At 39.4% G+C, this 27,080-nt stretch overlaps 1 protein-coding gene across 1 annotated transcript in view; it reads left to right on the top strand.

The window, feature by feature from the left end:
* Window positions 1–23,895, top strand: part of mtnr1c (melatonin receptor 1C) — a 60,481-nt gene extending 36,586 nt beyond the window's left edge. The window contains exon 2 of the mRNA XM_062045721.1: window positions 22,850–23,895. Coding sequence (XP_061901705.1) covers window positions 22,850–23,715 — 866 coding nt within the window. The 3' untranslated portion in view covers window positions 23,716–23,895. The remainder of the gene's footprint in view (window positions 1–22,849) is intronic.
* Window positions 23,896–27,080: the final 3,185 nt, after the last annotated feature.

The raw sequence follows: 27,080 nt of genomic DNA on the forward strand, positions 1-27,080 counted from the left end.
TGGTTTAAATGTAACTTAGATATTGGGTTTTCACTATGTAAAGCGCTTTGAGTCACTAGAGAAAAGCGCTATATAAATATAATTCACTTCACTTCAGTAATGCTGAATCCCAGTGTGCTAAGGGGGTGGGAGTCAGCATTTCCTACCTCCTATGCTGTGCAGGCTTTTTATTGTGGATTAATTGTGTGAATAAATATGATAAATATTGTCCAGTTGGCATGTAATCGCTGATTGCACAGTCCCGGATCGTGATTGACCGGTGGCTTCCTCATGTTGCACGTGAGGGAGTTTTTGTTTTTTGTTTTTTTTACAATTTAGCTGCGTTTAGTGCAGTTATGTAGGTAGAAATTGTTCCTGAGTCTATTTGTGCGGGTTCGCATGGTTCTGAAACGTCTGCCGGAAGGCAGCCGATCGAAGTGGCTGTTGCCGGGGTGGGATGGGTCCTTGAGTATGTTGGCTGCCTTCTTCAGGCAGCGGGAGTTATACAGTTCTTCCAGGGAGGGGAGGGGGCACCCGATGATTTTTTGGGCCGATTTGACGACCCTCTGGAGAGCTTTCCTCTCTGCTGCTGTGCAGCTGCAGAACCATACGCAGATGCAGTATGTGAGGATGCTCTCCACAGAACAGCGGTAGAAGGACACCAGTAGATACTGTCTCAGGTGGAGATTCCTGAGTACTCTCAAGAAGTAGAGCCTCTGCTGTGCCCTCTTGACGATGGCCGTGGTGTTGGTCCTCCAGGACAGGTCCTCATCCAGGTGAACTCCCAGGAAGCGTAGGGATGAGACTCTTTCCACAAAGCCCCCGTCGATGTACAGGGGCTGTATGGTAGTTTTTCTCCTCCTGCTGTCCAAGATCACTTCCTGGGTCTTGAGCTGGTTCAGCTTCAGGTTGTTCACCCTGCTCAACACTGCCAGCTGCTCCACCTCGTCCCGGTATGCTGTCTCGTCGACCCCAGAGATGCAGCCCACCACCGTTGTGTCATCGGCAAACTTTATGATGTGATTTCCGGGGTGGGTGGCTGTGAAGTCGTGGGTGTAGAGTGAGTAGAGCAGGGGGCTCAGCACGCAGCCCTGAGGTGAGCCGGTGCTGAGGCTGAGGGCTGTGGAGGTGTGGGTACCCATCCTCACCCTCTGATGATGGGGTTAGATATTCCGAGGTCTGCTAGCTTGGTCACCAGTCTGTCAGGTAAGATGGTATTTAATGCAGAGCTGAAGTCTACAAAGAGCAGCCGTACATAGCCCCCCCCCCCCTCCATGTGGGAAATGGCGGAGTGGAGAGCCGTAGCGATGGCGTCCTCCGTAGACCTGTTGGCTCGGTAGGCAAACTGATGGGGGTCCAATGCGGGCGGTAGGGATGAGAGGATGTGGGTCCGGACCAGTTTCTCGAAACACTTCATTGTGATGGAAGTGAGTGCCACTGGCCGGTAGTCGTTCAGACAGCTGACAGTGTTTTTCTTTTTGGGGACCGGGATGATGGTGGAGGTTTTCGGTGAGGACACCAGCCAGCTGATCAGCGCAGTCTCTCAGCACCCGTCCGGAGACGCCGTCCGGTCCCGCAGCCTTCCTCGGGTTCACGGCTTTCAGTGTGCGTCTGACCTCGTGTTCCGTCACTGAAAGGGTGAGGCTGCAGTGGTCTGCAGAGTGAGGTGTGACTGCTGATTGAGGTGTGGCTGTTGGGTGAGGTGTTGCTACTGAGTGAAGTGTGACTGCTTCCGATGGTGTTACCTCAAAGCGGGCGTAGAAGGAGTTCAGCTCCTCTGCCAGCCGGGGGTCTCCCTTGCCGGCCGGGAGGTTGCTGATATATATATATATATATGTATATATATGTATATATATATATATGTATATATATATATATATAGTCAATGTTTCTGTATATATATCTATATATATATATATATATATATATATATATATATATATATATATATATATATATATATATATATATATATATATATATATATATATATATATATATATATATATATATATATAGATATATATATACATAAAAATGCATTCAAAATGCACATTTTTTTGCTTTTCTTAAGCTATACAAATGAAGGCAAATATATATATTTGCCTATATATATATATATATATATATATATATATATATATATATATATATATATATATATATATATATATACATAAAAATGTATATATATGTATATACATATATATATATATGTATATACATAAAAAAAAAAATATATATATATATATATATATATATACATAAAAAAAAATATATATATATATATATATATATATATATATATATATATATATATATATATATATATATATATATATATATATATATATATATATATATATATATATATATATATATATTTGCCTGAGTGGTTGGACAGGACATGTAAAAAAAACCTATACATTCTCAGGCTTCAATTGTACATTTAACTGCCATATATAGATACATTTATATTGCAGTTAATATTAATGCACCTTGGTTACAGTAGCCATTCTTAAAACTGTAAGGTTCACATGGGATAGTGCACAAGTGGTTTTATATGACAAGGAGCAGTTATTGATGTATTAGTAGACCACCCTGTGATATGTACTTATCTTTTACTGCCTTTCTGAGGGGAGCAGTTGGAACAGGGGTGAGATGGGTCTCAGAAGAAGCTCCGGGCCTTCCTGTAGCAGCAGGTTTTGTACATCTCCTCCAGTGAGAGGAAAGGGCAGCCAGTTATTTTCTTTTATCTGTGTTTATCACCCTCTGGAGCGCTATCTTTTCCTGAGCAGTGCAGCTGGCAAACCACACTTATATGAATGAGCATTGACATGGCTATTTTATATTCTATTAGTCATATATTCTTTATGTGGGCATATCGATATGGCTCCAGCTATTTCATCCTCGCAAAGTTGAGGTACCGACCACCTGGCTGGGTGCCATCTTGGTCTCAGTGGAACAGCAAAATGTAAAGAATGGTTCGAGTGACAATTTTAATTGAACAGCCAAATGGTTGGTGTATTTAAAGATCATCCTTGTGGGCATTGGACGTCTGGGCAGGCGCTCGGGTGTTGGGGAGGTTGGGTTGGGTTTGCTGATGGAGGTAGCGGTTCATTCTAGCTTCATCCTGGGGTATCGACGGGGTCTGATGTCGCTAGCCTTTTGTGTGCAGGAGTACAGGATGTAGGAAGTGAACATGTTTATTAGTAACCGATGGGATATAGAGAAGGGGTGGGATTAAATAACATAGATATCTTATATATAGACGCCGCATTGACCGCTACTGCCTATTGGCGCTGACGAGCCGTAGGGCCGCTATCTTAAACCGGTCAACATCTCCAATTAGTGACAGGAGCAATGAAGTGTCAGCACATTTAACCCTTGTGTTGTCCTCATTTCCTGTATACACCCCGTGTCCTATGGTTTAAAATGACCCGTTTTCACTAAACCCCTAATATAAGCAGCTTAATTGAATTTAAACATCAAATTTCATCTTGCTTGAAGAAACAACTTGTCATTCACCACAAAATGTTTGAATAACTGAGTTTTCCCTCTTCACTTCATTTGTATAGCTTAAGAAAAGCAAAAAAATGTGCGTTTTGAATGCATTTTTATGTATACATATGTATATATATATATATATATATATATATATATATATATATATATATATATATATATATATATATATATGTATATATATATATATATATATATATATATATATATATATATATATATATATATATATATATATATATATATATATATATATATATATATATATATATATATATATATATATATATATATATATATACAAACCCCGTTTCCATATGAGTTGGGAAATTGTGTTAGATGTAAATATAAACGGAATACAATGATTTGCAAATCCTTTTCAACCCATATTCAATTGAATGCACTACAAAGACAAGATATTTGATGTTCAAACTCATAAACTTTATATTTTTTTTGCAAATAATAATTAACTTAGAATTTCATGGCTGCAACACGTGCCAAAGTAGTTGGGAAAGGGCATGTTCACCACTGTGTTACATGGCCTTTCCTTTTAACAACACTCAGTAAACGTTTGGGAACTGAGGAGACACATTTTTTAAGCTTCTCAGGTGGAATTATTTCCCATTCTTGCTTGATGTACAGCTTAAGTTGTTCAACAGTCCGGGGGTCTCCGTTGTGGTATTTTAGGCTTCATAATGCGCCACACATTTTCAATGGGAGACAGGTCTGGACTACAGGCAGGCCAGTCTAGTACCTGCACTCTTTTACTATGAAAACACATTGATGTAATACGTGGCTTGGCATTGTCTTGCTGAAATAAGCAGGGGCGTCCATGGTAACGTTGCTTGGATGGCAACATATGTTGCTCCAAAACCTGTATGTACCTTTCAGCATTAATGGCGCCTTCACAGATGTGTAAGTTACCCATGTCTTGGGCACTAATACACCCCCATACCATCACAGATGCTGGCTTTTCAACTTTGCGTCTATAACAATCCGAATGGTTCTTTTCCTCTTTGGTCCGGAGGACACGATGTCCACAGTTTCCAAAAACAATTTTAAATGTGGACTCGTCAGACCACATAACACATTTCCACTTTGTATCAGTCCATCTTAGATGAGCTCAGGCCCAGCAAAGCCGACGGCGTTCCTGGGTGTTGTTGATAAACGGTTTTCGCCTTGCATAGGAGAGTTTTAACTTGCACTTACAGATGTAGCAACCAACTGTAGTTACTGACAGTGGGTTTCTGAAGTGTTCCTGAGCCCATGTGGTGATATCCTTTACACACTGATGTCACTTGTTGATACAGTACAGCCTGAGGGATGGAAGGTCACGGGCTTAGCTGCTTACGTGCAGTGATTTCTCCAGATTCTCTGAACCCTTTGATGATATTACAGACCGTAGATGGTGAAATCCTTAAATTCCTTGCAATAGCTGGTTGAGAAAGGTTTTTCTTAAACTGTTCAAAAATTTGCTCACGCATTTGTTGACAAAGTAGTGACCCTCGTCCCATCCTTGTTTGTGAATGACTGAGCATTTCATGGAATCTACTTTTATACCCATTCATGGCACCCACCTGTTCCCAATTTGCCTGTTCACCTGTGGGATGTTCCAAATAAGTGTTTGATGAGCATTCCTCAACTTTATCAGTATTTATTGCCACCTTTCCCAACTTCTTTGTCACGTGCTGCTGGCATCAAATTCTAAAGTTAATGATTATTTGCAAAAAAAAAAAAAGTTTATCAGTTCGAACATCAAATATGTTGTCTTTGTAGCATATTCAACTGAATATGGGTTGAAAATGATTTGCAAATCATTGTATTCCGTTTATATTTACATCTAACACAATTTCCCAACTCATATGGAAACAGGGTTTGTATATATATATATATATATATATATATATATATATATATATATATATATATATATATATATATATATATATATATATATATATATATATACAGTACATATATATATACACAAATACATATATATACACATTTATACATATACACACATATATACATATATACACACATATATATATATATATATATATATATATATATGTATATATATATATATATATATATATATATATGTATGTATGTATATTTATAATGAATTATACTTATATAGTGCAAAAATAGTACACAGTGCAAAAAGACACGAAACAGAGAAAACAAGAAAATAACTACTTTGATTAAAAAACAAACATGATTATAGAATCAAACCGTCAGTCTGCCTTGTGATGGAATCACTAGGCTGCCGTTGTTTTGAAGGACGAAAAGGTGGTAGCTGTCGTCAAAAGATGACGCTAGACGGCACACGTCACAGGACAGCTTCCATCGTATCTACCGGACTACAGATCCTGCTATGTAGACCAGAGCATTTTCCACCAGACCAGCAAAGCGAGTGGGAAGATAACTGTGGTCACACACAAAGGCAGAAATGTTGGCAAATGTGGATGGGTGTTCTTCTGCAGTTTCAGCAAAGGACATCTCTACTGCAGAGAGAGACACCTTGTTATCTTGGGCTGCCACCTTTGCACACCAAAATGAACCATCAGATGGTGGAAGATGGCCTGGAACTGACGTGCAGACAGACTGTTGCTCCAGAATTACACCCAAGACATAGCATGTGAAGACATCAATTTTTTCCCGAATTTATTATAGTTAAAACATTATCAACCCTACCTGACACTTTGAATGAATTAAATATGAGCTCCAAGGTATCCTGGATGAACCTGTAGGTGAGCACATATCGATGAACTTGGAATAGTTCTGGAATCATCAGCATCAGTGTGTCCATATTGATGACAGATAGTTATTACTTTAATCATTGTAATAAATATCATCATCATAATCATAGTATATATGTTGGTGATGAAGCAAAACTGCTAAAATTGAGAATACATCTACAGCCAAATTAGCTTGATGACAAACTGTTGTACAGTCAGATGTTCAGTTGTTTATATTTTCAAGCAAATGTATATTAAGACTTGACAGATAGCTTACTGTTGCTAAATTACATGTTCATTCTGTGCACAAAAAAAAAACGCTGATCAATGTCATACCAATAATATTTTTTTTACAACAGCAATAGTATTATTGTGTCAGTTGTGATCTAAGTCAGTGTTATGGGATATGACTGTAGAAGTCTCAGTTCATATCCGGAACACTGGCACTAAACATACAGTAGCTTAGCTTATAGCCAGCTGGCAACCATTTCACTGGTACAGCACAATAATCTTCGATTCGAAAAATATAACCAATAGTAATGTTCACGCTTACTTGTGAAAAGTAATCCCCCGTGACCTGTTTTCCACGGTCCGCCAATGTCAACTCATTGCTAGTCTCGTGCGACACCCGGTCCATGTATTTATATTCATTCTCGTCTTCAGTCACGTAAGCTAACATAGCGAGCGCGTGAATCTTGAGCCTTGTCTCTCGTGTTGTTGTAAAGTGTCACGACCAGAATTGGACTCTGAACACAGGCGCAGTGTTTCAGAAGCAGTCCTTTATTGCGACAAGGGAAGGGGTCCAAAACAGGCTATTAAAACAAATCTACCCTAACTAATACATTTACAAAATTATTATCAAACTCAAAATGCTCCAGCTACGTAGGGAAAAAGTTTCTAAGAAATAAAACTACAAAATACAACAAAAAGCACTCCAACGGAGGAGATACTTCGAAGACAAACAAAGAAGAGACCTAGCACTAAACTGCACTATTCTACAAGACTACAAAACTATTCTATGGTTTAATTACTAATCTAATCTATGATACTAACCTTACCTGAAAAAGTTACAAACAAAACACTCCCGAGGATGCAAAAGGCAACACAAAACGTGGCTATAACTGTGGGCAAGACTGTGGCAAGTTATCTGAAATGAGAAGGAGAGTTAGCTTTTCAAAATAAAACAGGACGTGACAAGACAACCTAAACCAGACAAAACCCAGACAAGACTTCACCCAGGTGTGACATAAAGTCAAAAAACGTCAACTGATTTCTAGTTTTGCTCAATACTCAGCCTATGTTTCCGCACTCGATTAATCTAACGATACACAGCTGATTTCTTCGATCGAGGTGGCTGCTACCGATGCCGCCGAATCCCTTACTTGTCAAATCCGATATTCGGTAGCATTGGTTTTTGTTAACAACCCTAGTCGAAGGTCACCAGCAGCTCTTTGGTGAGGGTGTTGCTAATCAGAATCTTTGGGAATTGGAGTCGCTGATGGGTCTTCTTGATAAGTGTGGTGGTGTTGGTTCTGCAGGTGAGGTTGTCATACAAGTGCAAGCCTACTGAGGATGGTGTGGCGCCGTTGGGAGAGTGGCCGTGCCAGCAACCTGAGGGTTCCTGGTTCGATCCCCGGCTTCTACCAACTTAGTCACGTCCGTTGTGTCCTTGAGCAAGACACTTCACCCTTGCTCCTGATGGGTCGTGGTTAGCGCCTTGCATGGGAGCTCCCGCCATCAGTGTGTGAATGTGTGTGTGAATGTGTGTGTGAATGAATGTGTGTGTGAATGGGTGAATGTGGAAATACTGTCAAAGCGCTTTGAGTACCTTGAAGGTAGAAAAGCGCTATACAAGTATAACCCATTTACCATTCTAGGAATTTAAAGTCAGAGACCCTCTCCATACAGTTTCTGTTGATCTGTAAGGGCACAATTGTGGTGTTGAGGACCAGGTTATTGTTGCTGCACCACAACAAAAGTGTCTCCGCCTCGTCACTGTATGCAGTCTTATCTCCCCCGTGATAACTCCGACCACTGTCATCTCATTTGCGAACTTCACAACATGTTTTCTGGGAACGGCAGACGACTCAACACATACTTAAGGGGCACCAGTTATAAGGCTGAGTGCTAGAGAGAGGTGAGGAACTATTTGCGTGCAGTCGCTGAGGAATGTGGCAGGCCGAGTTTTTGTTTTCCAGCCTGTTTAGGATAATAGTATTTAATGCTGAGCTGAAGTAAATGAATAGTTGCCTGGCATAACTGTCCTTAAGTTCAAGGTGGGTAAGGGTTAGTTCAGAGGTCTGCGGCTATGGCATCCTCTGTTGATCTGTTGCTCTTGTATAGAAACTGGTAGGTGGTGTTGGCTGGTGGATGTAATGAGGTCACCTCTGTTGTCCGAAATGGGCAAAGAAGCAGTTAAGATCCTCCACCAGCGCAGCAGTACCAGCCTTGGCCTTGGTATTTAGGTGAAGGTTTACAAACCATGTCGACTATCAGTCTTGCCGATGACAACTGATGAGCAACACCTTTCTGAGGAAGACTGCAGACGGCAGTCGAAACATGTCAAGGTAAAATGTTACATCTATTGCCTAGAAGCTTGTCTGACTAGAAGAGACTGAAAAGTATAGATTAACTATAATTGCTATGAGAACATGGACTATGGTATATAGTCGTCTCTCATCACATCGCGTTTTAAAGTTTGCAGCTTCACTATCAGAATGTTTTTGTTATTTTGAGCATATTCTATGTCAGAGCTATTGAACTACATAATAAAGAGAGCCACAGTTTCAAGGGCTCAAGGGCCGAACATCGAAATGTGGATGTTTCGTCAGAAAGTGTGTCCGCAGGTTATATTTCTTTGACACTACATTTGCTTAATTTCAAAGTAAACACATCGACTTTCACACTGCACTGTCAATAAATGTATTATTCTGCCCTCGCTACTCGTTTCCAGCGTCTGCAGCTAGTTAACAGTATGAAGAAAAAGAAGCTCAAATTTTTGGGGGGGAATTGATGTTCCCGCTTTTGAAATGTTTTCCTTCTAGTTTGTTTCTTTACACTTCTTCCTTCATTTAGGTTTGTAAGGCTGAACATATAAACATAAAACAAACATAACAAAAGTATAACATCCATTGTATATTTTACATGAATAAGATAGAAGGTTTAGTGTTAATATAGTCACACAATAAACTACAAAGGTTTACACATATAGAAATTAAACAACATTCACACACCAAACATTGTATTATTAGCATTGTCGCTCTCTACCAGTCAAATTTAGCACTATATGTACTAAACAAGGTTTTGTGATGAAGCTTACACACTGGGATTTCTACCATTGTTGCTGCTTGTTTGGATCATTGTGTCCGTCGCTTAAAAGATCCGCCAGGAAACAATGACTCGAGCACTTGATCGTACTTTGTAGTGCAGTCGTTGTAAAAAGTCAGATTTTCTCAATTAATTAAGATTTATTTTCCAGTGTTGAATGAGTAGTCTTGTTCTACTTACCCCAATGCTGCTTCAGTGAGACACATATGCTTTGCTGTTGCCACCTGCGGGGTGGCGGGAGTACTGCATACATGATCAACTCTAGTTTGAATGGTTTCATCAAGCCTATTTAGGTGATGTTCGGCGGGCCGAATGAAAAGCTTTGGCGGGCCGGGTGTGGCCGGCATACTGCCAGTCAAATAGGCCTGTTCTATGTATATTTGACCTAAATGGCTAAAGGAACTAAAACATACCAATACTACAGCAGTATTGGCCACTAGATGAGACTGAACCAATCAGAGCACACTCTTCATTATTGTGGCCACTGATTGGCTCAAACTCAGCCATCATTACTATATTAGAATAAAACATATAAAGTATGATACTATGTAGTTGTTTTTGAGTGTCTCGAAGGCTCTCATAATGTTAAAAACCGTAATTAAAAGTTCTGACAACAGTTTTTTTTGCTCCATCTATGAAAATATTTGATTTATAATTAATGGTTCCTAATTTGAGAAACCAATTAACAAAGATAAACAAGGGTTTACCGTATTTTCCGGACCATAAGGCGCACTGCAGATGAATGGTCTATTTTCGAGCTGTTTTCATATATAAGGCGCACCGGATTATAGGGCGCATTAAAGGAGTCGTATTATTATTTTTTTTTCTAAACTGAAAACACTTCCTTGTGGTCTACATAACATGAAATGGCGGTTCTTTGGTCAAAATGTTGTATAGATTATGTTTTACAGATCATCTTCAAGCCGCTTCCTGACAGTCGCTTCCAGATGCGTCGTTTTGTGGGCGGTCTTATTTACGTGGCTCACCTTCGACAGCGTCTTCTCCCCGTCATCTTTGTTGTAGCGGTGTAGCGTGCAAGAACGGGAGTGGAAGAAGTGTCAAAAGATGGAGCTAACTGTTTTAATGACATTCAGACTTTACTTAAATCAATAACGGAGCAGCATCTCCTCATCCGGAAACAACAACAAGGTCGTATATGTGTCCTGTGAAAAACCGTCCGACCGGAACTCTCTAATAACTAAAGTTCCTTGGGTGAATAATGTAAACTCACTACACCGGTATGTTTTATCGCTTTCATGGCGAGTTTACTGACAGATATAAGTAAGAACTTATATTAGAAATGGCAACAGTGGAGGATGAATGTCCCATAACAAGAATATAGTGAAAAAAAAGAAGCTTATCGACTACAGTGTCGTCACGGACTACAAAGGCGGACTCACACAATTTTTCAGGATTTATGCAGATCCTAAATACAGATCAGCAGGTACCAGAAGGTAAGAAAAGTTTATTTTGCATAAATTGCGAAACAAAACGGCAGATAATATGTCTTACCTTATACACACACCATAATACTCCTATGTTTAATGCGCCGAAAATCAAGCGGTGCGACTTCATAGCTTACTAAAGTCGTACTAAAACAATTTGATAGATTTTTGAGCGCCGTGTGTAATGTTCTATATTTTCAATGGAACATATAAAATGTTGCCGTTATTTACTTGAGTCATATTGCCATCATATTGCAGTCTACACGTATCTCTTATGTTTGACTGCCATCTACTGGTCACATGTATCATTACACCATGTACCAAATTAAATTACTTCGATGTCGGTAAGCAAAACCAGAATCATTCCGTACATTAGGCGCACTGTCGAGTTTTGAGGAAAGAAAATGAATTTAAGTGCGCCTTATAGTCCGGAAAATACGGTACGCTATTTACATCTATTAGTCGGTTTAAAGATGACATTAAAGATGTCATTAATTTTAATGGTCCAATTACTACAATGGGTACTCAATTAAAATGAATTCAGACATTTTTTAAAGGCTTACATTGCCTCATATAAAATTAATACAGCTTCCAAAATAGCACGTGGGATGGCTCTGTTGTGTAAACATGAGAATGAATTAAATCACAACAACCGCAAGTGGTTACTTAAACAAAACCCAAAGTAATAGTTCATTCTTTGTCTTTTAATAATGCATAACGACTAAACAAAGACAGTCAGTCGCCTGGCCGCTTCACCGCTGTCCTCCGAGCCGCGTTTTAGTGCTTACCTCATCCTCTTGACGATAAGGAGGAGAGATAGTTGAGCCGGCAAGAGTTCAGGCTGCAGCTCGGCCTGCCCTGCCGGCCTGTGCAGATGCACACGCTGGGCTGTGTCGGGCTGAAATCAAACCTCTGCATGACGACAAAAGCACACAGCGAGCTGACCATCGCAAATACAAAGTGACATACTTGAGAATGGAGAGCGAATGCTTTTATTTTTATCTAAACAAGCCTGAGCAATGGCCGCTGCTGTTTTACTCGTAACTGAGAAAAAAGCTCTGTGGAAAAAATTGTCATACTGCACAAAAATGTATGGAAGATTCCAAAAGACAAATATTTGAGCTAATTAAATACTTTTTTTGTATTTATGTAGTTATTTTTCAGACCTTCACTCCCAACAAACAGCTCCACAATGCTTGTACCTCATAAAAGTGCCTGAACATGCCTTGTGTCCTCTACCTTCTTGCTGTAACTTGCCGAATCCACTGGGATTGTCTGCTTTTGCACTGTTTTTTTAAGTTGGTGCGACGTCATAAAGTGACTGTGGAAACAACTCAGAAACAGTTAGTTCCGCCTCCAAATGCACTGCATTATTGATTGATACTGTGCCGAAAATAAAAGGACATAAAAAAAATACCTGCTCATATGATGCGGTTTCACATTCCAACCGTATCTTACATGGGAGTGACAATTCTCATACCGTCAAATAGGGGTAAATAATAAACGTTAATTAATAATAATAACCGCGGTAAAACTCCCAACAGTTAATATTACCTAATATGTTGAAGAGGTTCATTTAGCCTACTGATGTGTATTTATAAATGGTTGATTTATATTGGCTAGTAAGGTTTTGTACCTGACAAGTTTCGGCTACCTTGCTTCTGCAGCCTTCATCAGAGGTGTCACGTGACGTCGTCTGTGACGTGTTATATGGATTGTTCCATCCCACCTGAAGTGGTGGATGCAATATATATATATACACTACCGTTCAAATGTTTGGGGTCACCCAAACAATTTTGTGGAATAGCCTTCATTTGTAAGAACAAGAATAGACTGTCGAGTTTCAGATGAAAGTTCTCTTTTTCTGGCCATTTTGAGCGTTTAATTGACCCCACAAATGTGATGCTCCAGAAACTCAATCTGCTCAAAGGAAGGTCCGTTTTGTAGCTTCTGTAACGAGCTAAACTGTTTTCAGATGTGTGAACATGATTGCACAAGGGTTTTCTAATCATCAATTAGCCTTCTGAGCCAATGAGCAAACAAATTGTACCATTAGAACACTGGAGTGATAGTTGCTGGAAATGGGCTTCTATACACCTATGTAGATATTGCACCAAAAACCAGACATTTGCAGCTAGAATAGTTATTTACCACATTAGCAATGTATAGAGTGTATTTCTTTAAAGTTAAGACTAGTTTAAAGTTATCTTCATTGAAAAGTACAGTGCTTTTCCTTCAAAAATAAGGACATTTCAATGTGACCCCCAAACTTTTATATATATATATATATATATATATATATATATATATATATATATATATATATATATATATATATATATATAAGGGCTGTATATATATATATATATATAAGGGCTGTCAAATTATTTAAATATTTAATCGCATTGTTCGTAGTTAACTCAAAATTAATCGCAATTAATCACAGATATAAATGATTTTTCATCATTGATAAGTTTACCCTTGACAGATCATTTCCAGGTTTTAACACTATGAACGAACAATTAATTTGCTTTCATGAAATGTGTTTTAAACTCTATGCTTTTTTTAAACAGCTCAACACAAAAAGGACAAACATGATTTAATGACAATAATAACAATAAAAATATCTACTTTGTGTTGGTGTCTTACCAGATTTTGTATTTTGTAGAAATACATAATTTGTATTCCTGCTTTAGGAGCACTTGCATTCAGAGGAGGAGCTACACTTCCACTGTTTCACGCATAAATAACGCAAAATGTGGATTGTTATGATCATGCTTTGATTGTCGAAGATGTTTGGTAATATGCATACAATACGGTTTAGAAAACCCCTAATGTTATAATGCTGCAGTAACTTTTTTTAATACCTGACTCTTTCTCTCTGTCCTTTTTGGGTTTTAAGAAGCAGTACAGCCCTCAAGCTAGCAAGGAAACTGCTGTGTGTATTATATTTTTTTATATTAATATATAAAACAGGTTGAGCATCCAACCACAATACATATTACAACCTGGGTATCAAAGTAATATTTGAACTATTTACAATGTACTGAGGTTACTTGCAACCCACCCGGAAAGTGAATTCCTAGACCAAATAAATACAGTGATATTTTTTGTTTTAAAAAGGGAGGCTGATGCTCATGCTTTTGCAAGTAGATTGAATTGAGGCTCCACCGCATGAGCTTCTTATCTGATATTTTATCCGACACATCACAATTTGATTTATGTGCCGTCTTCCCGGCCCGGGACAGTTGCACCGTAACGACATCAAACGTCATTTTGTATGATGCATTCCCTCTGAGAAGACCCAGTGTCACGCAAATGTCAGCTTTGACCTGAGGAGGACGGGATAATAACGCTCTTGCTCCTGCTCTAAAATCACAATCCATGGTCTGTCTGTCCCTGCAGTGTGCAAACATAAACACGAGGGATGGAGAAGGACTGCCCTCACTCTGCAATTACTGCACTAAACAGATGTGTGTGCTGTGTGTTGTCAAACGATAAATTGTGTTAGTTCTGGCTCTAAAGACATATATAATGTTTAGTAATCTAGATGGCTGCTTGAAAGTCAGCCACAGTCTGTGAAATACTGCAATATCATTGAATCAACAGTAAGGGTTGGCCATCGATGGTAACCAGGACTTACATTCCTATTCTCGCAGAGCCGTCCACATTTTTTAAACGCTGATTCCTATCTTGATGCTAAATCAAAAAGCTGCAAAAGAGGCAGTAAGTATCTAATTGAGCAGCTCCCCTAAGTCAATAAACTACAAACCCTGTTTCCATATGAGTTGGGAAATTGTGTTAAATGTAAATATAAACGGAATACAATGTTTTGCAAATCCTTTTCAACCCATAATCAATTGAATGCACTACAAAGACAAGATATTTGATGTTCAAACTCATAAACTTTATTTTTTTTTTGCAAATAATAATTAACTTAGAATTTCATGGCTGCAACACGTGCCAAAGTAGTTGGGAAAGGGCATGTTCACCACTGTGTTACATGGCCTTTCCTTTTAACAACACTCAGTAAACGTTTGGGAACTGAGGAGACACATTTTTTAAGCTTTTCAGGTGGAATTATTTCCCATTCTTGCTTGATGTACAGCTTAAGTTGTTCAACAGTCCGGGGGTCTCCGTTGTGGTATTTTAGGCTTCATAATGCGCCACACATTTTCAATGGGAGACAGGTCTGGACTACAGGCAGGCCAGTCTAGTACCCGCACTCTTTTACTATGAAGCCACGCTGATGTAACACGTGGCTTGGCATTGTCTTGCTGAAATAAGCAGGGGCGTCCATGGTAACGTTGCTTGGATGGCAACATATGTTGCTCCAAAACCTGTATGTACCTTTCAGCATTAATGGCGCCTTCACAGATGTGTAAGTTACCCATGTCTTGGGCACTAATACACCCCCATACCCTCACAGATGCTGGCTTTTACACTTTGCGCCTATAACAATCCGGATGGTTCTTTTCCTCTTTGGTCCGGAGGACACGACGTCCACAGTTTCCAAAAACAATTTGAAATGTGGACTCGTCAGACCACAGAACACTTTTCCATTTTGTATCAGTCCATCTTAGATGAGCTCAGGCCCAGCGAAGCCGACGGCGTTTCTGGGTGTTGTTGATAAACGGTTTTCGCCTTGCATAGGAGAGTTTTAACTCGCACTTACTGATGTAGCGACCAACTGTAGTTACTGACAGTGGGTTTCTGAAGTGTTCTTGAGCCCATGTGGTGATATCCTTTACACACTGATGTCGCTTGTTGATGCAGTACAGCCTGAGGGATCCAAGGTCACAGGCTTAGCTGCTTACGTGCAGTGATTTCTCCAGATTCTCTGAACCCTTTGATGATATTACGGACCGTAGATGGTGAAATCCCTAAAGTCCTTGCAATAGCTGGTTGAGAAAGGTTTTTCTTAAACTGTTCAACAATTTGCTCACGCATTTGCTGACAAAGTGGTGACCCTCGCCCCATCCTTGTTTGTGAATGACTGAGCATTTCATGGAATCTACTTTTATACCCAATCATGGCACCCACCTGTTCCCAATTTGCCTGTTCACCTGTGGGATGTCCCAAATAAGTGTTTGATGAGCATTCCTCAACTTTATCAGTATGTATTGCCACCTTTCCCACCTTCTTTGTCACGTGTTGCTGGCATCAAATTCTAAAGTTAATGATTATTTGCAAAAAAAAAAAATGTTTATCAGTTTGAACATCAAATATGTTGTTTTTGTAGCATATTCAACTGAATATGGGTTGAAAATGATTTGCAAATCATTGTATTCCGTTTATATTTACATCTAACACAATTTCCCAACTCATATGGAAACGGGTTTTGTAAATTTTTTACGAGTATTATTATCACTGGAGGATGAGGTTAAACATTTTACACACAGGAGGAAGTGCAAGCAGGAGCAGGCAAGGTCATCGCTAAGCTAGGTGCTAAACTAGCTTAAAACAATACAAGAAATAAGTGTTTAGTAAAGTTTAGATGGAAGCGTGTTACAGCAGAGAGTAAGCCACCTCACGCTCACTAGCCTTTTGAGCGTTTCGTTTACTACAGTCGTTGTTTTTTGTTTTGTTTTGCTAATACCGTATGGAATATGGACACCAGTGATCCCCACCAGCCATCTAATTTTTACTTGACTTTCACCACAACACAACATCCCAAATGATATAGTGAGACCAGTGACTCACAGTGGTTTGTTGTTAGCTCAAGGAGGAGAAGACACCGGGGACAGAAAGTAAGAAAGCCCGGCTGCAAATCTGGTACTAAACTTCTAGAGTCATTATCTCTCCAATGCTAAATCTTGTACATATGAATGTGTATATTGACCATAAAATGCTTTTATATTTTATATCATGATAAGGTTTTTACTGCACTGATGCTTCAAACACTTGTAAACAATAGAGGCAGTTGGCAATGCTATGGGCTACTTCATAGTTCGCAAAGCTCGCAAACAAAATAGATTATATTCCGAACTGGTCCTTTGCCAAAAAACAGTAAGCACTGATCCGATTAAAAGTAGTTCTTAGGAAAGATCATTCTTTATTTGACACCATTGTCTTACATTAGAAGGCTAAGCTAGCTACACAACAACTAGATCTAAAATTGCTAACGTATCACACACACATTTCAAACTTACTATTATTTTTTACTATTTCATGACACAGGACTAATATTTGCACACACTCAGAGCGACTTCCTCACAGATGAAGGCATATTAAAGTTCAAGTTAAAGTACCAGTGATTGTCACACACACACGAGGTGTGGCGAAATTATACTCTGCATTTGACCCATCACCCTTGATCACCCCCTGGGAGGTGAAGGGAGCAGTGACCAGCAGCGGTGGCCGCGCCCGGGAATCATTGCCAAGAATTATAAAAGTAAGGCACTTTTTAATGCAGATGAGGCTGAAAGTTTGTGTGGTTACTTGCGCTGGTTGAAGCAAACAAACAGAGCATTTTTCTTCATTGGGTTTCATGGTTGACATGATGTTGTAGCACAGTCAGATTTACATCAATTAAATTAGGCTGGCTCACGGAAGGATTTTGGGTACATTTCTACCATATATGGATACTCTGCTGACGTCACACTTGATCATAATTCCATACAGACCGTTTGGAGGAAATAGGAAGGAACGCAACATTGTTAAATATTTCTACAATGCCTCCACGGTTCCATTTCAAATTTTCGGGAGATATGCAGATCCCAAATACACAAAGGCAGGTACCAATAGGTAAGAAAATTTGGTTTTGCATAATAGGGCCCCTTTAAGAAATAATGCAAATCCAAATATTCTCTTCCAGACACCTACAAATGACACACGCACTATATTTTAACATACGCAGTACTTGATGATTTTGATGCTGCATTTGACGTCACAGTCCCTCCTTCCAACTTAGTCTGGAGCCAAAACCACATAAACCGAGGCCAAGTTGTAGAACCAGACCAAGTCCTAAGAACAGGTTGAAACTTGCATGGTAACACTGAGGAAAATAGTATCAGCTTCACCACTTTCACGATTTAACACTTTCCAAAAATAATGGCGCATGTAATGTATTTGCAGACACTGCAACAAGCAACTTATCCACATATGTAACAAGTTCATCCCAAAATAAATATCGAAAATAAATAATCGATACAATAAAAAGGTGAAGCACTGCTATGAGCAGCTCTGCTCATCGCTGGTCTTAAGAATACATTTTAAATCCAAGAAGTCCAACTGATGTGGACTGAAACCCGTCCGTCACAGTTGCTCTGAGACAGGTCTTAAAGACCAGAGCTAATACTGGGTACAGCAACACTGCATTTTAAATCCAAGAAGTCCAACTGATGTAGACTGAGACCCGTCCGTCACAGTTGCTCTGAGACAGGTCTTAAGACCAGAGCTAATACTGGGTACAGCAACACTGCTTAAGCAAAATTCCAGGAAGAAGCTGATCCTTTTCTGATAGTGGACCAGGATACTCTAGACCATTATATATCAATACAGTCTGCAGGGATACAGTCCGTAAGCACACGTGATTGTATTATTTTATGACAAACCCCGCCCCCCCCGGTCCGTGGGATGAATTTTCAAGCGTTGACCGGTCCGCAGTTACAAAAAGTTTGGGGACCACTGCTCTAGACTGCCAGTCAGTCAGAGGGTCATAGGACTTGTGGCAAACTGTTTTTTATGGTCAATCCGATTAAGCAGTTCAAAGGCCCAAAGCCTTTTTCATTTTGATGTTTTTTAATACTGTATTAGTGGAAATAAGTCTTTGCAACAGTCCCCTTTTCCTTTTTGAGTGCCAGACACTCTTCTTTTGTCAGTCAGTATCAAAGCTGGGAATTGATAACCTTTTTCGATCTAAGTTTGTGATTGTAGATATAGTAAGTTTCTGAGGGTAATTAGTGTAAGAGTGATCATTGTCCAACCCTAAAATGCTGGGTTTGGGCCTCAGATTCCAACAGTACTGTTGAAATGTTCTTGAACATTGTAGAAATGTTTCGGGAAGTAAATATTTTGATGGAACAGTACTATCATTTTCAGGCCAAAACAAGTCTTAATAAACACACTGTCTCTTTCATGAGTTATTAGAGTCAAAGTGGTCATTGTTTGTAGGATTAAACCCAGGCCACCATGACTTTTCCAGTAAATTAAGGCCAAGACAGATTTTCACTCTGGAATGAAGACACTCGTGAAGAGAACAGGGGTTCTTTTTTTTTTTGTAAACTTTGTAGAAAATCCAGTGTTGGGTGATGCATTTTATATTTTGGCCTTCACTTGGGACTTAATAGACCTAACCCACCTCCTGATAACTACCATTATCCCATCAAAACATCAATAAATAGCACAAATCAATGTTAAGGTGTGGCATTTTATGTATTGAGGATGAATACTATTATTTCCATTACCAGCAGTATAATTTGCACTTGTAGGCAGGCAGTGGTCTGGATGTTGAGAACAAACACCTTGCTGAGACAAGTTAGCTACTGTAGCTTCAGGATTGTCCGACAAAGCTAAAAAAGTCCCTACGATGTTGAGCTTTTCTGTAAAAGGCTGATTGAAAATAGATTTTTAAGAATTTTCCGACACCAAGTCCCTCTAAGTCACAAATGTCAAACTGAAGGCCCCGGGGCCGGATTTGGCCCGCCACTTCATTTTATTTGGCCCTCGAAAGCCTGGAAATAATATGTATCAATAAAGTACTGTAAGTTTTCTTACTAAATGTTTCCTTTCTTTCTATTTTGGAAGAAAAAATATCTATGAACTCCATGTAATCGCAAATTATGTTAACTTAAATATTTTCTATCCATCCATTTTCAACCGCTTGTCCCGTTTGGGGTCGCGGGGGTTGCTGGAGCCTATATTAGCTGCATTTGGGCGGAAGGCGGGGTACACCTTGGACAAGTCGCCATTACGCAAATATATTTTATCAAACCATTTTTTAAAATAGAAATAAATACTAATAATAATGGTTTCAAAGCAAGTTATCCATCAAATTGTGCAATGTAAAAGTAGCAATAGATTTCATGGTAAAATTGTGAAATGTACTGCGGTTTTTACAGTATTTTTCTCTAAATAAAAAAAAGAGTTCTTTTTTTTACTGTGATAAACTGTGGTGCCGTTTTGGCGTTTAAAGTAATACACCGAAAAATCTACAGTTGTTGATTTGCGGTAAAAAAAACAAAAAACAAACCGCCAAACAAACTGGCAGCTCAGGTGCCAAAATGTTACTGTAAAATAGTTTTTTTAAAATTTACAGTAAAAAAAAAAAAAAACTAATGTTAACTTTACAGTAAAATTGCAGATTTTTTTAAATTTACAGTAAAAAATTATGTACATTTTACAGTAAAATTCTGGCAACTGAGCTGCCTTTTTTTTCCATTAAAACAGTAGTACTGTTTTTCTATTTAGAGTAATATACAATAATTTTTTAGGTTAAATTATTGCAATTTACCAATTTTTTTTTTTACATTTTAGTTAAAAAAAATATACTAATAAAATGCATTAAAAAATGTGTCCAATAATAGTATTCACTGTTAGAAGAGGCCCTCTGGGGCCAAACATAACTGCAATGTGGCCCTCAGTGAAAACGACTTTGACACCTCTGCTCTAAGTCGTTGTGGGCAGTTTTGCTCTGATCAACCAATTAGAGAATGTTAATTTCACAGTAAAATTTCAGATTTTTTTTTATTTACAGTAAAAAAAACATGTCAATTTTACAGTCAAATTCTGGCAACTGAGCTGCTTTTTTTCCCCCATAAAAACAGTAGTACTGTTTTTCCATTTAGAGTAATATACACTAAATTTTTAGGTTAAATTATTGCAATTTACCCTATTTTTTTTACATTTTAGTTTAAAAAAAAATCTACTAATAAAATGCATTAAAAACATTGTCAAATAATAGTAATCACTGTTAGAAGAGGCCCTCTGGGGCCAAACATAACTGCAATGTGGCCCTCAGGGAAAACGACTTTGACACCTCTGCTCTGAGTCGTTGTGGGCAGTTTTGCTCTGATCAACCAATTAGAGAATGTTAATTCCACAGTAAAATTTCTGATTTTTTTTAATTCACAGTAAAAAAACATGTCAATTTTACAGTCAAATTCTGGCAACTGAGCTGCCTTTTTTTCCCCATAAAAACAGTAGTACTGTTTTTCCATTTAGAGTAATATACACTAAATTTTTAGGTTAAATTATTGCAATTTACCTTTTTTTTTTTTACATTTTAGTTTAAAAAAAAAATCTACTAATAAAATGCATTAAAAACATTGTAAAATAATAGTAATCACTGTTAGAAGAGGTCCTCTGGGGCCAAACATAACTGCAATGTGGCCCTCAGTGAAAACGACTTTGACACCTCTGCTCTAAGTCGTTGTGGGCAGTTTTGCTCTGATCAACCAATTAGAGAACAGAAAAATGCTGATGTTATTGTACGCTTGCATGCAGGCCCTCAAAAGCGAATCTGAATTCTGATTGGTTAAAGAAACAGCCCCGTTGATAAAAAACCTGAAGTGACATAGTCCAGTACTCGTGATTCTAAAAGCCTCTGGTAGCTTAAATTGACAAGGCAACACACAGACACTGAAATCTTACAAAAAAAATGAAGATAATAAACTGTTGTGAATAAATTAATACAATTTCACCAACAAATATTACAATTTAGGTTGTCAGTGCTTCTGACTGAGTTTAGGCCAGAAAAAAGGCCTTGCTGGCCCGGATACTTTAGGGCAGGGGTGTCCAAAGTGCGGCCCGGGGGCCATTTGCGGCCCGCAGCTAATTGTTTACCGGACCGCCACACATTCTGCAAAAATTGCAAAATTGATAATATTGCAAAAATTAAAAAAAACATTTAAAAAAAGTGGAATGAGGTGAAATCTAACAAGAAAAAGTTGCAATATTGACACAAAGCTGCCATGCAGGCTGTTTTTTTTGTTTTGTCTTTGTTTATTTGTCTTTTTTTTGCCATTGCTAAAAAAAAAAAAAAGGACTAAAAATCTATGTTATAATGAATTATTACTTAAAAAATATCACTTTAAAATGTTTTATGTGGAAAAAATATTGCATATATTGTGTGGTTGCCATATAAAAACATCAACGTTTTATTTGACAAAAGAGCATAAAACAAACAAAATAATAGTTCAAACGTAAAATCGACAGATATATCTGAAGTTGATCTCGTAATTTAAGTGTTAAAAGTAAAAAAAAAAAAAAAAAAAATGTATCATTTTATGAGGGGGTGACCTTTTGGATCCCAAATATATTTAGTAGGATTTTATTTAACTTTTCACTGTGATTACTCAAAAATATTAAAGAATTAAAATCAATGATGTCCTGCATTATTGATCTTTTAAGGCTCTAATACTAAATACTGCATATTTCAGTTTTACTATAAAAAACAAAGTTGTCTTTGACAGAAAAGGCATAAAACCTTTTTTTTTTTTCTACTTTATATCAACCTGAAGTTGATATAGAGATTTACTGTAAGCGTTAAATAAAAAATAATAATAATTTGACTTATTTTTAACATTTTAATGACTGAGACCCTTTATGGTCCCCGGTAGCCCTAAAGGTTAAAAAATAAATAAAAAATCCATATATTTTGTTTAGGTTTGAAAATGAAAAATATCCAAATGGCCCCTGCATGCTTACATTTTTCCGTGTGCGGCCCTCAGTGGAAAAAGTTTGGACACGCCTGCTTTAGGCCATAACAAACTGGGCTGTTATTCGGAGAATGTTTTATTTTTGGTGCTGTCTGGTTTCATTATGTAGTTTTAGTTATTTGTGGTCATGCTTTGTCTGGTATTTGAACTTCCTTTGTCTCTCCAGGCAACATATTTGTGGTGAGTCTGTCAGTCGCAGACCTGGTGGTGGCGCTGTACCCCTACCCTTTGGTACTGACGGCCATCTTCCACGACGACTGGACTATGGGGGACATGCACTGCCAGGCGAGCGGTTTCATCATGGGCATCAGCGTCATCGGCTCCATCTTCAACATCATGGCCATCGCCATCAACCGCTACTGCTACATCTGCCACAGCCTGCACTACGACCGCGTCTTCAGCCTCAGGAACACCTGCTGCTACTTGGGCCTCACCTGGATCTTCACGGCCATCGCCACCGTGCCCAACTTCTTTGTGGGCTCGCTGCAGTACGATCCTCGCATTTACTCCTGCACTTTCGCCCAGACGGTTAGCTCATATTACACCATCTCCGTGGTCATCATCCATTTCCTGATCCCGCTGCTGGTGGTGTCCTACTGCTACTTGAGGATATGGGTGAGGGTGATCCAAGTGAAACATCGGGTGAAACCAGAACAAAGAGCCAAACTAAAACCCAGCGACGTAAGGAACTTCCTGACTATGTTCATGGTGTTTGTGTTGTTCGCTGTCTGCTGGGCGCCGTTGAACCTGATCGGCCTGGCGGTAGCGATCAACCCGGCCAGAGTTGCTCCGAACATACCGCAGTGGCTGTTTGTCACCAGCTACTTCATGGCATACTTCAACAGCTGCCTCAACGCCATCATATACGGACTGCTGAACCAAAACTTTCGTAAAGAATACAAGACGATCGTCCTCGCTTTGTGCATCCCACGTTTACTCCTGGTGGAAAACTCCAGGTGTGTCACAGAGGGCCTGAAGAGTAAACCCTCAGCGGCTGTGACAAACAATAACGTAGCAGAGATAAACGTATAACAAAGGGCATTTCTCGGGAATCCGGGTTCACCTGCTGCCTTCAGACATGCTATCATTTTGTTTGCTGCTTATTCTGTTCTGGTTTTACACCAGGAGCTGAAGCCCGACTACACCTTGACACACGCCAAGCTTACGTGAACCACGACATCACCCACGGTGCATTGGTATTACAAATTAAAGGCCTACTGAAATGTGATTTTCTTATTTAAACGGGGATAGCAGGTCCATTCTATGTGTTATACTTGATCATTTCGCGATATTGCCATATTTTTGCTGAAAGGATTTAGTAGAGAACATTGACGATAAAGTTCGCAACTTTTGGTCGCCGATAAAAAAGCCTTGCCTGTACCGGAAGTAGCGTGACGTCACAGGTTGTGGAGCGCCTCACATCTGCACATTGTTTACAATCATGCCCACCAGCAGCGAGAGCGATTCGGACCGAGAAAGCGACGATTACCCCATTAATTTGAGCGAGGATGAAAGATTCATGGATGAGGAAAGTGAGAGTGAAGGACTAGAGGGCAGTGGAAGCGATTCATATAGGGAAGATGCTGTGAGAGGCGAGTGGGACCTGATATTCAGCTGGGAATGACTAAAACAGTAAATAAACACAAGACATATATTTACTATATTAGCCACAACACAACCAGGCTTATATTTAATATGCCACAAATTAATCCCGCATAACAAACACCTCCCCCCTCCCGTCCATATAACCCACCAATACAAATCAAACACCCGCACAACACACTCAATCCCACAGCCCAAAGTACCGTTCACCTCCCCAAAGTTCATACAGCACATATTTCCCCAAAGTCCCCAAAGTTACGTACGTGACATGCACATAGCGGCACGCGCGTACGGGCAAGCGATGAAATGTTTGGAAGCCGCAGCTGCGTACGTACTGATGGTACCGCGTCTGCGTATCCAACTCAAAGTCCTCCTGGTAAGAGTCTCTGTTGTCCCAGTTCTCCGCAGGCCAATGGTAAAGCTTGACTGTCATCTTTCGGGAATGTAAACAATGAAACATCGGCTGTGTTTGTGTTGCTGCAGCCGGCCGAAATACACCGCTTCCCACCTACAGCTTTCTTCTTTGCTGTCTCCGTTGTTCATTGAACAAATTGCAAAAGATTCACCAACGCAGATGTCCAGAATACTGTGGAATTTTGCGATGAAAACAGACGACTTAATAGCTGGCCACAATGCTGTCCCAAAATGTCCACTACAATCCGTGATGTCACGCGCAGGCGTCATCATACCGAGACGTTTTCAGCAGGATATTTTGCGCAAAATTTAAAATTGCACTTTAGTAAGCTAACCCGGCCGTATTGGCATGTGTTGCAATGTTAAGATTTCATCATTGATATATAAACTATCAGACTGCGTGGTCGGTAGTAGTGGGTTTCAGTAGGCCTTTAATCACACCATATTTATTTTCTTACGATACACATCTGCTGTGCTCCACCGAACAATACATTTTAAGACAAACAACAGAGACAAATCCTGATTTCGCCCAAAAACTACTTGGCTTAAAGGCCTACTGAAACCCACTACTACCGACCACGCAGTCTGATAGTTTATATATCAATGATGAAATCTTAACATTGCAACACATGCCAATACGGCCGGGTTAACTTATAAAGTGCAATTCTAAATTTCCAGCGAAACTTCCGGTTGAAAACGTCTATGTATTATGACGTATGCGCGTGACGTCAATGGTTGAAACGGAAGTATTCGGACACATTGTATCACAATACAAAAAGCTCTGTTTTCATCGCAAAATTCCACAGTATTCTGGACATCTGTGTTGGTGAATCTTTTGCAACTTGTTTAATGAACAATGAAGACTGCAAAGAAGAAAGCTGTAGGTGGGATCGGTGTATTAGCGGCTGGCTGCAGCAACACAAGCAGGAGGACTTTGACTTGGATAGCAGACGCGCTATCCGACGCTAGCCGCCGACCGCATCGATGATCGGGTGAAGTCCTTCGTCGCTCCGTCGATCGCTGGAACGCAGGTGAGCACGGGTGTTGATGAGCAGATGAGGGCTGGCTGGCGTAGGTGGATAGCTAATGTTTTTAGCATAGCTCTGTGTGGTCCCGTAGCTAAGTTAGCTTCAATGGCGTCGTTAGCAACAGCATTGTTAAGCTTCGCCAGGCTGGAAAGCATTAACCGTGTAGTTACAGGTCCAAGGTTTTATAGTATTGTTGATTTTCTGTCTATCCTTCCAGTCAGGGGTTTATTTATTTTGTTTCTATATGCAGTTAAGCCCGATGCTATCACGTTAGCTCCGTAGCTAAAGTGCTTCGCCAATGTATTGTCGTGGAGATAAAAGTCACTGTGAATGTCCATTTCGCGTTCTCGACTCTCATTTTCAAGAGGATATAGTATCCGAGGTGGTTTAAAATACAAATCCGTGATCCACAATAGAAAACTGAGAAAGTGTGGAATCCAATGAGCCAGCTTGTACCTAAGTTACGGTCAGAGCAAAAAAAGATACGTCCTGCACTGCACTCTAGTCCTTCACTCTCACGTTCCTCATCCACAAATCTTTCATCCTCGCTCAAATTAATGGGGTAATCGTCGCTTTCTCAGTCCGAATCGCTCTCGCTGCTGGTGTAAACAATGGGGAAATGTGAGGAGCCTTTCAACCTGCGATGTCACGCTACTTCCGGTACAGGCGACCAAAAGTTGTGAACTTTATCGTCGATGTTCTCTACTAAATCCTTTCAGCAAAAATATGGCGATATCGCGAAATGATCAAGTATGACACATAGAATGGATCTGCTATCCCCGTTTAAATAAAAACAATTCATTTCAGTAGGTCTTTAAGAAGAGCAAAGTCTTTGACACAATACGACTGTTTTCCGGCATGGTCGCATCACCTGTGCCATCACTGCATTCGTCTTTTACGTTCTGATCAAATATAAACTCAATAAAAAAGTGTGTTTTTATTTGCACGGTGTTTTGATCTTTTAGAAAATGACAAAAAAGCATCAGTGCAATCCGCCGACCAATGAGCGAACTCAAACTCAAGGCTTTGCACTCAACACTGAGATCAGATCCTGAGGATTACACACTTACTTGAAAGTCTGTGAAGAATATTGAAAGTCTGGAATCACTGATTGTACTTTTCTTAATACCGCTCTATGGTTTCATCTTCAAAGTGTATAAGTATGAAGTATAAGCCTTTGTTCACAAGAAATGTAGCTTTCATTATTAATCACTTTGATGCTGTTGGATTGTTGGACTTTGGATTTGAGGTGATAAGGCTGGGCTTGTAACTAAAAACTGAAATCCTTCATTGATTTGTATGCTGCTTTCATCAGGCTTTTAACAGATGCATGCATGACTGTGTTGCCGCAAA

This window comes from Entelurus aequoreus, linkage group LG04 (assembly GCF_033978785.1).
Source record: "Entelurus aequoreus isolate RoL-2023_Sb linkage group LG04, RoL_Eaeq_v1.1, whole genome shotgun sequence".
In the NCBI taxonomy this organism is placed as follows: Eukaryota; Metazoa; Chordata; class Actinopteri; order Syngnathiformes; family Syngnathidae; genus Entelurus; species Entelurus aequoreus.